This window comes from Eptesicus fuscus, chromosome 12, assembly GCF_027574615.1.
Source record: "Eptesicus fuscus isolate TK198812 chromosome 12, DD_ASM_mEF_20220401, whole genome shotgun sequence".
NCBI classification, from domain to species: Eukaryota; Metazoa; Chordata; class Mammalia; order Chiroptera; family Vespertilionidae; genus Eptesicus; species Eptesicus fuscus.
Window position 1 is genome coordinate 25,211,823 of NC_072484.1, and position 17,124 is coordinate 25,228,946.

Below are 17,124 nucleotides of genomic sequence, written 5' to 3' on the forward strand. Positions count from 1 at the left end.
TCATTGGGTATTTATGTTTCTTTACCATTATTTTCATAGCATCTCAAGAGAGATAAGAAGTCACACCTGTGTGCATTCTGCTATGTTGGTCAAAACTATTTTTAATTTTATATCCAAACCCAATTTATGATTTCCCCTCCCTAACTAGCTCTCCACCTAAAAAAAAAAAAAAAAAAAAAAAAAAAAAAGGCAACTCCAAAAAGTCCTGAGATCATCCTTAGCAGCTTTTTTCTCTCATGGCATATATCTCACCTATAGCAAATTTTTTTTGACTTAAATTCAAAATATCTCCAAAATCAACCATTTCTCACTACCTCTACCCCAAGCATTTTTATCTGTGTATTTCTGTTTCTGCACCTCCTTCTATGGCTTTTAAAGTCGCAGCCCGGGCAATCCTACTACAATATCACACCAAATCAATCCCTTGCTCAAAAAGATGTACTAGTTACCCACGTCAGTGGGAGTAAAGCCAAATTTTTATAGTGGTCATCTATCACTATTTGGGTGACTCATCACTTCTCCTCCAACCTCTCTGACTCATCACTCCCTTCCAGCCACACTGGACATGAGCTGGATGGCATAGGATTTCATCATGCTGCTCAAAATGATGTATAACATACAATTTATCAGTGTTTATTTATGGAATTTTCCATTTGGTACTTACAAATGTGGTTAACTTCAGGTAACTGAAACTATGGAAAACAAAACCATGGATAAGGGGGGACTACTGTATACTACTTAGCAAAGAGAATAAACAAACTACACCAAAATGCAAAATACAGAAGAATGTCATATCCTATATAATAAAAAGGTAATGTGCAAATTGACCATCACTCCAACACACAAGATGACCACCCCCATGTGGTCAAAGATGGCCACCCCCATGTGAACACAAGACGGCTGCCACAAGATGGCCAGCAGGGAAGGGCAGTTGGGGTCAACCAGGCTGGCAGGGGAGGGCAGTTGTGGGTAATCAGGCCGGCAGGGGAGGGCAGTTAGGGGTGACTGGGCTGGCAGAGGAGGGAAGTTGGGGGTGACCAGGCCTGCAGAGGAGGACAGTTAGGAGCGACCAGGCCTTCAGGGGAGGGCAGTTAAGGGTGACCAGGTCGGCAGGGGAGGGCAGTTAGGGGCAATCAGGCTGGCAGGGGAGCAGTTAGGTGTCAATCAGACTGGCAGGGGAGTGGTTATGAGGTGATCAGGTTAGGGGCAATCAGGCAGGCAGGCAGACGAGTGGTTGGGAGTCAGCAGTCCTGGATTGTGAGAGAGATGTCTGACTGCCTGTTTAGGCCCGATCCCACCAGGGGGTTCCAGATTGGAGATGGTGCAGGCTGGGCAGAAGGACACCCCGCCCCCCATGCATGAATTTCTTGCACCAAGTCTCTAGTATATAATGTTGAGTAATAGATGTCAGACCAAAAAGAAAGTATACTGTAGGATTCCCATTTACAGAAAACTTAAAAAATAGGTAAAACTAACCTGTAAATATGGAGGTCAAAATAGGCATGTGATAGTAGGATAGACTCCTGGTGTGCTGGTGATACTCTGTTTTTGACATGGGTGCTGTTTAAGCCCATATCAACTTGATGGATCTGTGCACTTTTCTGTGTATATTATATTTCAATCAAAAGTGTTAAAAAATCCAGCTGAGTTCCTGCTAGTAGCATGGCAAATCTAAACAAATGAAGTTGTTTATTTTTCTTTTCCAATTTATAAATGCTTAAGAGAATTTAGTGTGTGTAGAATTAAGGATTGAAAGCAGTGACATCTGTCAATCCTTTGGCAGAGAAGTGAACACAAAATTTCCCCTGCAGGCCTCTGCCATTAGGCATCTCAATCTTAGACTACTGGATCCTTGCTGTTTCCATCTGCTGCATTTTAACACACCTGAGTAGCATCTGGGTTGAAATTTGCCAGACTGTGCAAGTGGTTCAGCAATGTTTCCACCCAGGGAGCTAGTCAGAGTGTTGAAGTATTTAGGACTGAATAGCAGAGCCTGAATGGAAAATCCTGTCTCTAAAAGTGATAGGCCAGTTCAGTAATATAATGCATTGAACAAGGATTGAGGACAGGGCCTGAGGAGGTTGGGTTGAGGGGATGAACTTCCAGGGACCCAGCCATGGACCCGAATCCAGGGGAAGACATGATGAAATCATTTTAGTTTTCCAAAACTAAACAAGGAAGACTTCACTTTTGCTGCCTTTGATACTGGTATTCCATTTTGCAAATTATAAGACAAATTTCATTCCTTGCTGAGATATACTCTAGAGTCTAGATGAGGTAGTTTCCCATCAGTTACTCAGGCTCCCTTAGACCTGAAGGTAAACTCTGGCATATGACAATCCTGTTAAGCCCTGCCCTGGCTCAGAGCAATCTGTTTTCCAACCTACACAATGCTGTTTAGACTGCATGACTACAGGGAGTAGTATACACAAGTAGAAGTCTCTTTCTATGTAGTCCCCAACCTCAAAGAAAAACGAATATTGGAAAGAGAGGTTAGAATTGGGCAGGAAGAAAATAATTAATTTATCTTCAGACTCCTTGACAAATGAACACATTTGTATTGATCTGTTAAATCTGTTAACTTGCTCAAAATGGCGTTATTTTTTGGGTTGATATAAAGGTTCTGTCTTTTGTAGTCCATGTTAATCTTACCAGTCAGATAGATCTTTAAAGAAATTCACCAACTGGTGCTGAAAAAAGATTGAAAATTCAGTCCTTACTCTTATCTACTTACTAACTCTGTCTCCTTTGTCACCGAGAAAATAGAGGCAATCAGAAAACTCTACAACTCCCTCCACCGCATATACCACTGATGGGCATCTCTACTGATGTACTCTACTTTTTCTCCTCTTCTAGATGAAATGCCCTTGCTCCTATCTGAGCTCAGCCCATCTGTTTGTGAATTATGATAGGGTCGTAGTTTTATTAAGGACCACATAGTTAACGTTTTAGGCTTTGTGTGTCATATGGTCTCTGTAATAACTTCTCAACTATGTCTAGTGAAAGTAGCCATGGACAATATGTAAATAAACTAGAGTCCCAGTGCACGAAATTCGTGCATGGGGGATGGGGGAGTCCCTCAGCCTGGCCAGCACCCTCTCCAATCCGGGACCCCTCGGGGGATGTCCAACTGTCAGTTTAGGCCCCATCCCTGTGGACATCCTCTTGCAATCTGGGACCGCTTGCTTCTAACCACTTGCCTGCCTACCAGCTTGATCACCACCTAACTGCTCCCCTGCTGGCCTCATGGTCCCCAACTGCCCTCCCCTGCTGGCCTCATGGCGCCCAACTGCCCTCCCCTGCTGGCCTGATCACCCCTAACCACCTCTTCCTCGGCCCCCCCCCCCACCGTGGCTTTGTCCAGAAGGAAGTTGGAAGATAGGAAGATGTCTGGTCTCCCAGTCTAATTAGCATATTACCCTTTTATTAGTATAGATAAGTGTGGTGTTCCAATAAAATTTATTTATAAAAACAAGTAGAGGGCCAGACCTGGCCTCTGGGATGTAGTTTACTGAGCCCTGAACCAGATTTTACTGCCCTCACCTACTCAAGGGCATGTTCCAGCAATTCTCATGCTCTCTTACGTCAGCACAGTTTTCCTTCTATAAGATCATTCCAACCAGCATATGTGTCTATCATTGTTGCTTCTTTCTTAACCTCACTCACTTCCCCCTTCCAGCAGTCTTTTCATTGCTCTATTTTCCTTTCATAAACAATTCTCAAAAGAGCAATCACTTTTGGCTTCTTATTTTGTCTCTGCCAACATTCCCTAGAGCCTATTCCAATAGGCTTTCGACCCCAGCACTCCAGTGAAGTTGCTCTAATCAAAGTCACCAGTGACCTCTATAGCATTAAAACCAGTGGTTAGTTCCTGGTCTTCAGCTTACACACTCTATGGCAGTATTTAACCCAGTTGATCACTCTCTTCTTCTCTCTGACTCAGAGGGAAGATGTGAAAAACCACTTATTTCCCAGGTATATTAAAGAGGTGCCCCAAGGGAGCAGGAGAAGCTGATTCTTAGGGTCCAGAGGGGCTGGAAAATCATGCTGTGTAATCAGAGGTAGGACTGTTGTTTAATTGCAAGATATAACGTGCTTTTAGTCCTGCTACAAAGAGAAAAATTAAAAGACACAGTTTTTTCTCCCCAAGTCCATATTTTAAAGGAGTCACTTGCCTTAAAGAATAAATAGAACTTCAATTTGAAGTGATTTATGTAAGAAAGAAAGCATTCAAACCTGAAATAATATATTTAGGAATAATATTTTTAAGTCCTGGTTCCGATTAAGAAAATTTAATTGACCTAAGATTTCTCATAAATCTATGAAATTGTTGTAATTGAGCAATTTCTTTCAGCTTTTTGCCTTCTCAGAGCATCCCATGAAGAAGTAATTTCCTTCTCCTCTCCACCCGCTTTCTCTCCTTCCATTCTTGCGTTATTCTCTCACACAGATCATCATCTGACCTATGATAAATTTACTTCTGTGTGCTTATCTGTGTATTTCCTCCAGAATGCTGGCTTTTGGTATTCCAGAATGGTGTATCCCTAACTCTGGAATTGTGGCTGGCACAGGGAAGGCATATAATAAATGTGTGTTGGATGCATTAATGAGCCAGACTCCCTTTCTAAGCAATTCTTCTGGAGAAATTTGACTTTCAGAAAAGATCAGGTTTCTATTGGGAGTTCTACATAATGAGAGAAGCTGTCTCCTTGTTTAGCTGGCACTACACAACATGTATGTTGCCCCTGGGGAATTAAAGGTGTGATGTTTTGCGACAATACTGAGAATTAAAAGGATGGGAAATACGTTTTCAGAATAAAATGATGTTTGAATATTTTAACCTTCTGGCTGAGGAATTTTAGTGGGGAAAAATACCCTATAGAATACCACAGCCAGGAAAGGCAAATCATACTCTGCGGCTTAATTAATGGAATGTGGTTTTACCTATATTTTCTTTAGCAAATGTATTGTATCAAATGCCTTATTCTTAATGAAAAATATCCATAATCCTAAGTAGATGCCACTACTTTAAAGTGTTTGATTATACTTTTACTGGGCAGCTGAATTATTTTTAGATGGAATTTTAACACCTTAAATATGACAGAAACTCAAAAGTCTTTCATAGGCATTGGTACAGTATCATAAAATTCCGATCAAGGTGACAGCTTCAAAGTTTCTATGCATCATACCTTGGCCACTTCTTCTTGGAAAGCCACGAGGTTCAAATAGGAGATGTTCACTAAGTCAGGCCCATACACCACCGTTATCATGCGATGTTCCAGACGTCCGATGTTCCCCACATCCAAAAGTTCCCGTAATTTGGGGTCCTGGATAATAAATGTTGAAAAAAGTTAGTTTATAACTGGAGGTTCCAACATGGTAGCATAGTTTCCAAAAAATTTGAGCTAGAATGCCTTCAAAGCAAAGTTGACTTTTGTTCTTATTACAAAAATGGTATGAGTCGAAGTTCCTCCACTCCCAGTAGAGCCCAGAGAGGAGAACTAACATGTCCAAAGGTTGTGGAGAAAGAATTTCTGGCTCAAGGCTTATGGCCCTCATGGCATTATGCTAAATGAAAAACAGACACTGAATGATAGCACTTATATGTGGATGCTTAAAAAGCCCAACGCATAGAAACAGAGCGCACTGGCGTTTGGACGCAGGAAACTTTTGCAGTCTTTTCAGAGCAAGTTGCATCCTCTGGAACATCCTAAACGAGGATTCCTTGAAGATACAGTCCTGCGAGGAGAAGGAATTTTCCAAACCTTCTGAATTCAAAGTAAGACCTGATTCAGTGAGCTTTGCTGAATTTATTTTCCTTTCATAGGACAGGCCTTGAAGGAAATGAGAGGTCCAGGAAGAAAATTAGCATCAAATCAATCACTTGGCAAATTGGCAGCCAGCTTCTGAGGAAAGAATTAACTTGAATTCTAATTTATTTAGTCAAATGCTAGGCCAACAGGACTGGATTACTTAGGGTGGTTATTCTGATCTGCCTTCTGAGGTTTTTACATACAGCATCCGCACAAAGGAAAGGCGAACTTAAAAAAGAGAGAAAGAAAACAAAATCTTTCCAGCTGTGCTATTGGTGCCCTTACTTCTCTCTTTAGTTAATAAAACTTTCTTCTTGACTTGGCTGCCTGAAGAGGAACATTTTCAGGTAGGTTATGAAGAGAGAAAATCCCATTTCACAGCTGTGTCTAATTATAACTGAAACTTCAACTTGACTAACCAGTTGAAAACTTTATCAAGTACATCAGGCCACCTAGAAAGATCAAATGCTATCACAAAAAAACAACAACAACAAAACAAAAACAAAATAAAACCACCCATCAATTTGCATGACCTAGAAAAGGAGAGGAATACTTATTAGATAAATAAACGATAATAGCCATGAGAGGACATTTTCAGCATTCTAGCATTAATGAAAGATTAGAAAAGAATGCTCAAGAAGGGATGTTTTGAAGGCTAATTAAAGAATCACACACACACACACACACACACACACACACACACACACACACACACACCCCAAAAAAAAAAGCTCTGGCCATTCTGACTCAGTGGTTACAGCATCAGCCTGGAGACCACAGGGATGAGGGTTTGATTCCTGGTCAAGGGAATGTACCTCAGTTGCAGGTTCCCAGCCCCAGTAAGGCATGTGGGAGGCAACCAATCAATGTGTCTCTCTCACCTCAATGTTTCTCTCTATCTTTCCCATTCCTCCCTCCCTTCCACTCTCTCTAGAAATCAATGGAAAAAAATATCCTGGGGTGAGGATTAAAAAAATAAAAAAGAATGACATTAGCTGCTCTGTGAAATGACTAATTGCATCATAGTATTTGAACACCATTGAGGTAGGTTAGAAGAGAAAATATAGTTGACTAATACTTTAAAAATTATTTTGTATACTTGGAAGAGAAAAAGAATCTCAGAAACCATCTAAAACTTGTAATTATAAATTATAAATTATAAATTATAAATCACAACCTTTAAATAATCCATCAGTATCTTCACTTCTATAACATTTCATGGGAACATTTTGGTGAATGAATGGACTTTAAACTTTAGAGAGCCACATGACTCACTCCCTAGTTTTTTCCTTTCCCAAGCATTTTTCTGTCCAGTCTATATAACTTTACCACCTAATTCTCATGTCCATTCAAAACACTCTTACCCACCTATTAAATAGTTAATTGATTAAAGAGTGACACCTTTCAGAACTGCAGTGACTAGGTGTGGTGTCAGGGAGTTCACTTGAGTTGTCCTTGAGCTATAGGAACTCAAGGCAAGTACAGAAATCCAGAGAAGGTGACCAGAATAGAAAATAATTCTGGAAAAGGGCTTCTGGAATTCTTCTGTCCTGAATAATATTGTTAGGTACAGTTACCAGGAATTTATAAGATAGGTGACCAACGCTTTATGTCACCTCTAAAAAAATTTGCCACTAATGGTTGTTTATATGTATTTTTAAAAACTATTGGCTTTATGTAATGAAAAAAATTTTAATGAAGTGTTTAAAAGTGATGCCTGGAATTGCTAAAATAAAGCAAGCTATCAAAATGATTATGATGATGATTGGATCTGAAAAATAGGTATTTGAGGATTCAATATGTAAGTCTCTCTGTATCTGAGATGGTTAATATTTGTACAACAAATAATAAAATATTATTGGGTATGAAATGAAGAAACAGTTAGATTTGAACAATTTTTAAAAAAATTATGTAGTTCTGGAAGTAAACAGAAAAATCTTTTAAAGTATACCAAAGCAAGTTCCTTACTAATGTACTTTTTTGGTGATGGATCATACTAACTTTTAAACTATATTGTTTTTCTCTTCCACCACCCATTGTTTTATTTTTCTTTAAAACTACAAATTTTCTGCATCTATTTCTTTTTTAACAACACCTGACTTGGTAATATTAGAATTCTTTCCCTTTAGAAATGACTTCACTTTTCTTTTTACCAGTACTTCCCAGTTTTCTCATTCTGAACACAGCAACCCAAGCTGACACGATGGCTTCAAACATTATTCTTCATTATTGAGCATATTGATACATGAGCGGGTCTACTGGAAAAGATACTTGTCCTTTCAAGTAACAGAAGTTGCACTCAATTGTTTTCAGCAAGGGGGATCCTCAGAGACGAGGCAGAAGGGGATTATCTAGGAGGATAAACAGCAAAGGCACCAAGTTTTGGAAGGACCATATGGGGGAAGAAAATTAATGGAAAGAGATTACAAAGAAATGGTTGTTTTGAGGGTACATCACTCTCCGGTGGGGATATGAGTGAGTGCACTTAAAAATCAAACAAACAAAATTTAAAAAGTAACAACAAAAATCTACAGACAATTTGGATGAAAACCACCTCCTCCAAAAACCTGTTCTTTTAAGCCAGGGATTTTATATCTGAGCATTTCTTATTGATGGAACCTCCTGATCAGTTTTCAGAGAAGGATTTACTTACGCAGGTTACTACTAGACTGAAATACATTTATCGGATCCTGCAATTGATATAAATTCCTGGATATTTTAATAAAGAAAATAAACTATTTGTATAACTTTGTTCAACTTCTTTATTGGAAAACACTAAAGAATATAGCTCAGAAAAAAAGAAGAGGTGAGGAGAACTTGAAATTGCAATTTTCACTAAGCTGTCACGCAAAACTTGCTTTCTCTGTAGACTATCCTGGATATGTCCCCACTGCCGGAATTTACCAGACCACTGAGGAATCCTGGCAGCTCTAGTTTAATGGCACTTTTAAAAGTTAAATCCTAGATAATCTCTACTCCCATAAGAGTTACAAAATAGAGACTCTCTGACTAAATAAGCTCACTTTCTCTCAAGCACCAGGATTTGTGATTAAGTTACTTCATGTCTGTTGCAAAGAAAGTCAAGGTGCGAAAGTTAACGATTCCCAGGTGGAGGTAATAGGCCACTGAAGAGAGCAGACTCTGCTACACAAGGAGACAACAACTCCGCTACAGCCTGTGTGGCTGTAATTATAATATGGCATTCAAAATAGTATGGATTCATGGACGGAATGAACACAAGCTAAAGGATAATTTTTAAGAATCAAAGGCCAGTTTCAACCTTCATTCTTTAATGACTTTTGTTGTTATTGTTAATCCTCACCTGAGGATTTTTCCATTGATATTTATTTATTTATTTATATTTTTCTTTATTGATTAAGGTATTACATATGTGTCCTTATCCTCCCATTGCCCCCCACCCCCCCCACTCTTGCCCTCACCCCCCTGTTGTCTGTGTCCATTGGTTAAGCTTATATGCATGCATCATACAAGTCCTTTTTAGAGAGAGTAGAAGGGAGAGACAGAGAAACATTGATGTGAGAGACACATTGATTGGTTGCCTCCCACATGCATCCCTGACTGGTGCCAGGGATCCAACCTGCAATTGAAGTATACACCCTTGACCTTGAATCGAACCCACGACCCTTCAGTCGGAGGGCCAATGCTCAAACCACTGAGAAAAACCAGCTAGGGCTCCTTAATATATCAGATATCCAAAAAAATAAAAGATCTTTTTAAAACTTCTACATTTCATTTTTTTTTGGTGCAGAAAATATGCCTTATCTTTCATCCCCATGAAATAGATCTTTACTGGATTTAGGCTTATTGAGCAACTTGTACGTTGGGTTAATTTTATTCCCAGCACTTAATGCAATCTTCTCAATCCAAGTTAGTTATATGGATGTAACTGTAATCCATCATGCATAAAGGATCAGGTGTATGAAAGTCTTCCCATAGTCACTACAACAGTCAGAAATGAAAGCGATGATTCCTTGTTATACTTAAGTGACATTCATATGCTCCAGCTTTGCAGGGATAAAGCTGCCTCTTTGAAAGCTGAGCAGACTTTTCTTTATAGTTTTATTCAAATTTTATTGTAAAGGAAAGATAAAAACTTATGTCCAGGAAGATTCTCCATCAAGACCCTGAATTTAACAACTGCCTCTAAAAAATAAGAAATAAAAAACAGATTAGCAAATTCCCTTGGAATCGATGCTTAGCTTTACACCTCTCACTTTAAAAAGTTTCTCTTTTTTATGATTGTGTCGAGGAATACCATTTTCTCCTCCAGTATACTACTATACCCACTAGCTTAGGCAACTCACACAGCTAGCAAGATTTTAAAAGATAAAACTATTCATTTGCACCAACTATGAAACCAAAATATGGTGTCATGAATATTCTCCTACACAAAGGAGAAGACTTGGAGGATGCCGTTTATGCTTTTATTTTATTTTTTCTGTAAATGACAGATGTAGTGGGAGGCTTGAATGTTCTCCAGCTATTTCTTTTGATGGAGGGAGTGAATGAATAACAGTCTGACTAAGGCAAAGACATGCAACTATGGGAAAATACTAGGAAAATAAGAGCTGGTGGAGTACTTTCCTTCCTATCTCACAATGGCATTATCAGAACACAATCTTCCATATTTGTTTCAGATTAAGTGGTAATGAATTTGTATATTCAGCCTCCATTCCACAGGGAGCCTTAGTGTACAAGTAAAGAAACTGGTGGAGAAGAAAAATTAAGTATTCGATCTAAAAGTAGCATGCATGAATTGATTGAGGTAAAAGGGGGGAACGTTTATAACAAATGTAAAAGCAAACTAATAATGTTGTTATGCCTGGGATTGGCCACAGAAAAAGGATAAATAAAATTCAAGGAGCATCTCTAAATAGCATCCTAGTGGTAAATTAAAAATTTCACTACTTGAGGTTTTCCTCCTCTCCAAGAATGAGGTCAGGGTGTGATTTAATGTAGTTTCAAAAGTTAGAAAAGAAGGAAATAGACAGGAAAGGGTGCTAGAGGAATTCAGGCAGGGTGATACTCAGAAAACAACAATATCAGACATATGCCACAAGAACTTCTTCACTGACACTGCCCCTAGGGCAATGGAAGCTAAAGAGAAAATTAACAAATGGGACTACATCAAAATAAAAAACTTTTTTACAGCAAAAGAAACCATCAACAAAACAACAAGAAAGCCCACTGCATGGGAAAACATATTTGCAAATGCTATCACTGATAAAGGTTTAATCTCCAACATCTACAGGCAGCTTATGCAACTCAATAAGAGGAAGATAAATGATCCAATAAAAAAATGGGCAACAGACCTAAACAGAATATTTTCAAAAGAAGACAGAAGGAAGGCCAAGAGACACATGAAAACATGTTCAAAGTCACTTATTATCCGAGAGATGCAAATCAAAACAACAATGAGGTACCATCTCACACCTGTCAGAATGGCTATCATCAACAAATCAACAAACAACAAGTGTTGGCGAGGATGCAGAGAAAAAGGAACCCTCGTGCACTGCTGGTGGGAATGCAGACTGGTGCAGCCACTGTGGAGAACAGTATGGAGTTTCCTCAAAAAACTGAAAATGGAACTCCCATTTGACCCAGTAATCCCACTCCTGGGAATATATCCGAAGAAACTAGAAACACCAATCAGAAAGGATATATGCACCACTATGTTCATAGCAGCACAATTTACAATAGCTAAGATTTGGAAACAGCCTAGGTGCCCATCAGCAGATGACTGGATCGGAAAACTGTGGTACATCTACACAATGGAATACTATGCTGCCATAAAAAAGAAGGAATTCTCATCATTTGCAGCAACCTGGATGGAATTGGAGAACATTATGCTAAGTGAAATAAGCCAGTCAATGAAAGAAAAATACCACATGATCTCACTCATTTAGGGATAGTAAAGAACATTATAAAGTGGTGAACAAAAAGATAGATACAGAGACAGTAAAGCATCAAACAGACTTTCAAAGTACAGGGGGAAAGTTTGGGAAAGGTGGGGGAGTTATGAAATCAAACGAAGGACTTGTATGCATGCATATAAGCATAAACAATGGACGCAAAACTCTGGGGGGGGGAGGGCATGTGTGGGTGTGGGGTGGGGGGGGGGTAATAGTAAGATATGTACACATATAATACCTCAATAAAAATATTAAAAAAAAAAAAGCAATGACTTGTAAAAGAAGAAGCAGGGACAACAGCACTGTGGCGTTAAGTCATGTGATTTTTAGTTAAAGAGGTGTCTAGTAAACTGCTAAAAAAAAAAACAACAATAACAACAAAAAGACAGAAAAATGGGATTGGAATTTAGAGCTCAGACTTCTGGGAACAACTAAGTCAGTCCCAGGATGCAGAGATGTGCCAGGGAAAGACGTTTTCAAGCTGGATAAATGCTGTCCATTTCAAGAAGTTGCATTATTTGAGCAAGATTTCTGGGCTGCAGTACACGTACTTGGTATATAGAATGCTTGTCTTGAGGCTCCAGAGGCTGAGATCTGGGGACTAGAAGGTTATTTTAGAGGCGATCACAGGATGTACAATGAGGGAGTTGGAAAGTGAGACAAGGAGGAAAGAAAGCCGATAAGTAGCATGTTAGTGAGTGGTTTGCCACTTTGGGTAACTTAGGCTCAATCCAATCAGGGCCACTCCAGGACAGTACAAAGAACACACCTCAGAATGTCCCCGCGGAGCCTGGAAGCTAGACTATCGATCTGTCTACTCCGATCTGTCATTGGTGAAGAGTCTCCTGGGACGCCAATGCCCTTGCATATCCAAGACCAGATCGTATTCTCAGGACATGGGAACTGCGCACAGGCAACCTCTGGGGAACAGGCAGGGGACGGAGTGCTCTGAAAATGCCTGCTACAGAGCTGAGGAGGTGACATTTCCCTGATGTTGATTAACCTTCGTGTATTTTATGGGACCCACATTTGAAGAAATTTAGATTCTGAATGGTTCAGTTCTTTATAAAAATAGTAACTATAACTATACTAAGTTCTAATCAGTAAACACGCATCAAGCACCATCCTAGCTGTTCCTTATTTTTCTCCATTTAATTTGCATAGTAACACTGAGAAGTAGCTATGTTTTTCTTTCCAATTTGCAAATGAGAACTCTGAGGTTTCGGGAGATAATTAGCCCAGTTTTATCAAAAGAGGGAAAAAGGGACAATTGACTCCAAATACATCTGACTGTAAAGTCTAAGCCCTCTCCATATCCCAACTGTGTTACACAGCATATCCAATTTGACTGAGTTTCTATAAAAATAGTGCAAATGGTTCAGCTGGCGGCATACACTGAAATAAATCAGCATCTATCTAAGTCATCTCCATATTTTAGACACTTCATTAAAATATAAAATAACCCAAAGGTGAAATTAAGATAGGAAGGAAATATGGCCTAATGGCACCACTCACTTGCCTTCCCAGAAAAGAATGGAAACTAAACCACCAAGTTTAATCATCATTTGTACAATCATTCTTACTAAAGTAAAAGTGCATGAAGTAAATAACAGTTCATAAAAAAGTCATTGGAAAACTAGTTAGCTTCCTCATCATCATCTAGTAAGTATTTGTCAAACTTAAAAGTTCTTAAATATAGATAGCTTGTCACTCATGTATCAAACACTACCCGGACCTCCATCCTCCTCCTCCCCACTCACCCCCACTTTCTTTGACATGTAACCACCTAAAAACCAGCAACATTCACAAGTTCAGCCATTATCCTTCCATGCATGAGAGTCCACAGGCTGCAGGTGGGCACACGGAAGGCAATTAGAAATCATAGGTCCCTTCCTGTTTAAAATCCCACAGAGAGAGTGAAATGTATTCTATGCCCCTCTAACTTTCAGGGGTGGGGGGCAGTACTTCTAGGTAAATTTCAATATTGCTGTGGTCAAGATTTAGAAGAATAATGAGGCCAGTTTGTTACATTGACTAAGTTCTCCCTGGACAGTGAGTCCTTTATGGATGAGTGTTGTTGATTTTTATCCTATTTTGTTGTCGTGCCTGCCTCCTTACGTGGAACTTTGATACATTCAGATGGCACCAAGGGGGATTCTGGTACCTTAGACCATAAGTTAAAACCAAGCATATGTGTTTTTTTTTCTTTTTTAAAAATTTCAACTACACTTGATATTCAGTATTGTTTTATATTAGTTTCAGGTGTATAGCATAGTGATTAGACATTTATGTAATTTACAAAATGATCCCTCTGATAATTCTAGTACCCACATGGCACCACAAATAGTTATTATAATATTATTGACTCTATTCCCTATGCTGGACTTCACATCCCTGTGACTATTCTGTAACTACCAATTTGTACTTCTTAATCCCTTCATTTTTTTCACCCAGCCCCATAACCCCTGCCCCCCAAAAGAAGGCCCAACAATTCTTTAATAATGAGAAACACAAACAATGCTCCCTTTGCAGTTTCTGGAAAATCCATGCGTCTACACTAAGGGTTTTGGCACTGGGAGACAGACAGTAGAAATTGTATCCTTCTGACTTTTTTTTTTTTTTTTTACTTCAGAGAGAGGAAGAGAGAGGGAGAGAGGTATAGAAACATCAATGATGAGAATCATTGATCAGCTGTCTCCTGCACACCACCTAGTGGGGATTGAGCCCATAACCCAGGTATGTGCCCTGACCTGGAATTGAATCTTGACCTCCTGGTTCATAGGTAGGCGCTCAACCACTGAGTCACACAGACCAGGCCCATCTGACTTTTGAGTTTGGGCTCTGCCAGCTAAAAGCAATGTGACCTCATGAAGTTTCCTTAACCCTTCTAGTTTTTTCATCTGTTTGATGAAGTTAATAGTACTATCCTATCTTCTTTAAAATGTTGTTACAGGAATAAATGATTAATAATATGTTAAGTCCTCAGGGCAGCACATAACAAGCTGTGAGTACTTGAAAAATAAAATCAATAGCTTGATTTAATTTAAATTAAATCTCTTATAGGCACCAGAACAATCAAAAAAATAATATATATATATATATATATATATATATATATATATATATTTACCTTCTTTGTTACTTGCCAAGCAAGACATATTTCTACAGGAAGTGGCAAAAGTAGGTTTACAGCTATGGTAAGAATAACACAGTGTTTATTCCTGTATTATTTATTATTGTATTATTTTCCATATTTAAATTTATGTATATACGGTTTGTATATATATGACTGACTATATTCTAAATGCATGAATTTTAATTTTACATTTTCCTTAATTCACTCTGTCATGGGAAGCATAATTTAAGGACAAACCATTTCTAGAAATTTTGTTTCTTCTGCATTTAACTAGTTTTGAAAATTAGGCAGCTTGTTTTCTCTGAGCCACAATTTAGTTTCCACTCAGTGAGGATGATGACAATGTCTGCTCCCCTTAAAGCATTTGTGTGGTGATCACCATTAAATCCACAAACTGCCCTAGCTGGTTTGGCTCAGTGGATAGAGCTTCAGCCTGCGTACTGAAGAGTCCCGGGCTCCATAATGGTCAAGGGCACATGCCCGGGTTGCAGGCTCAATCCCCAGTAGGGGGCGTGCAGGAGGCAGCCAATCAATGATTCTCTCTCATCATTGATGTTTCCATCTCTCTCTTCCTCTCCCTTCCTCTCTGAAATCAATAAAAATATTTAAAAAAAATTAAAAATCCACAAACTGTGCCATGTGACATGTACAGAAAGAATTCATGTTTTTGTAATGACTGACATCATTAAAACTTATTTTAAATATGACATGAAAAAATGCAGTGAAAAAATTCTTAGCTGTTCATCTTTTTCTTATTAAAATTATAAAGTGTTGTAGGAGTTTAAAGTAGAGAGAAATTTTCCTGTCAATTTGCTACAAATAACTGCAGGAGTCTGAAGTAAATGGATAATTTATCTGTAAATGTTTGAATAGAGATGTGACTTTGTGTTTGCTAAAGTCTCTCGAAATATTTCAAGAGTAAATATTATTTAATTTTCCTATTTACCTTCCTATTTTAGTTACATTTCTTTATTTTTCATTACTCTAGATAAACAAGTTAATTCTATTCCATAATGAATAAAGATCAATAATGTGCTATTCCTTCAGAAACAAAGGGATATAAAGCTCTGTATAATTCAAAGTGTGGAGGAGGTCTGATGTTTATTTTATAAGAAATAACTAGTGCATCTAGGTAAGCTGTCTTAAATATGCCTTTTTATGTGTGTGCTTCTCTTTGAAAGTAAGAAAATGTCTTCTAAATTTTTTTTACTACCCATCCATCAAAATAATCCAACATTATACCTGAAGATATAGTTGTCATCTTTAAGACCTCAACTTTCAATGAAAAATTAATCTTGAAAGTTGTGTCCATTCAGTAAGATTAGATAGGTTAATGATATCATCATGCCATAACACTATCATGAAATGTTAGTATAATTCCAAACAGGTATGGAAAAGGAACTCAAGGAGTCTGAAGTGCTCTTAATTTTAGAAAAATTCTGTAGAAAATAGTAAGTATTCCCAGGAAATTATTAGCCATTTCTTTGAATTTTAATTGCTGGCCTGCCCTAATTAATTAGACAATTGTTTTTACCTTTGTTCTCAAATAGCATTTACCTTCTCTTTATCTTTTTTTAAAAAATATATATATATTTTATTGATTTTTTTACAGAGAGGAAGGGAGAGGGATAGAGAGTTAGAAACATCGATGAGAGAGAAACATCAATCAGCTGCCTCCTGCACACCCCCTACTGGGGATGTGCCCGCAACCAAGGTACATGCCCTTGACCAGGAATCGAACCTGGGACCTTTCAGTCCGCAGGCTGACGCTCTATCCACTGAGCCAAACCGGTTAGGGCTCTTTGTCTTTTTTATTTCCTTCCCACTTTACTCACTCATCTTTTCTGTCCACTACCAAAATTTTCCATAGGGGATTTTTATAAATCCTTTGGAATCTAGCAAATCAGAAGTTTTTACATAACCCTATGAAGACAACATTTAATGCATGAAATGTTTTAGAATGAATTGTAATGTCTACCACCCAGATTCATATCAAGATAACTCAAATCATCCTACTGTCAATGACTAACTCAAATTATTCCATTTCTTGAGTTTTCTAAATAATTAATTAAAATATTTGCTTTATGAACACTTCTCTACATAAACACACACAAACAAATATATTTTACAACTTGGATAAAACTACACATAATCCTTTGTTACTTGCTCACTTATCAATATATAGATGAAATGTTTATAAACCCAAGCATATAATTATTCTTTTCATTGATTCTGCAGTATT

The 17,124-nt window shown here is 38.3% G+C and overlaps 1 protein-coding gene across 1 annotated transcript in view; it reads right to left on the reverse strand.

Annotated features, from left to right (window-relative positions):
* PLCB1 (phospholipase C beta 1) overlaps positions 1-17,124 on the reverse strand; it is a 616,845-nt gene that overhangs the window by 203,538 nt on the left and 396,183 nt on the right. Inside the window, exon 4 of the mRNA XM_054723939.1 lies at positions 5,190-5,327. Coding sequence (XP_054579914.1) covers positions 5,190-5,327 — 138 coding nt within the window. The remainder of the gene's footprint in view (positions 1-5,189; positions 5,328-17,124) is intronic.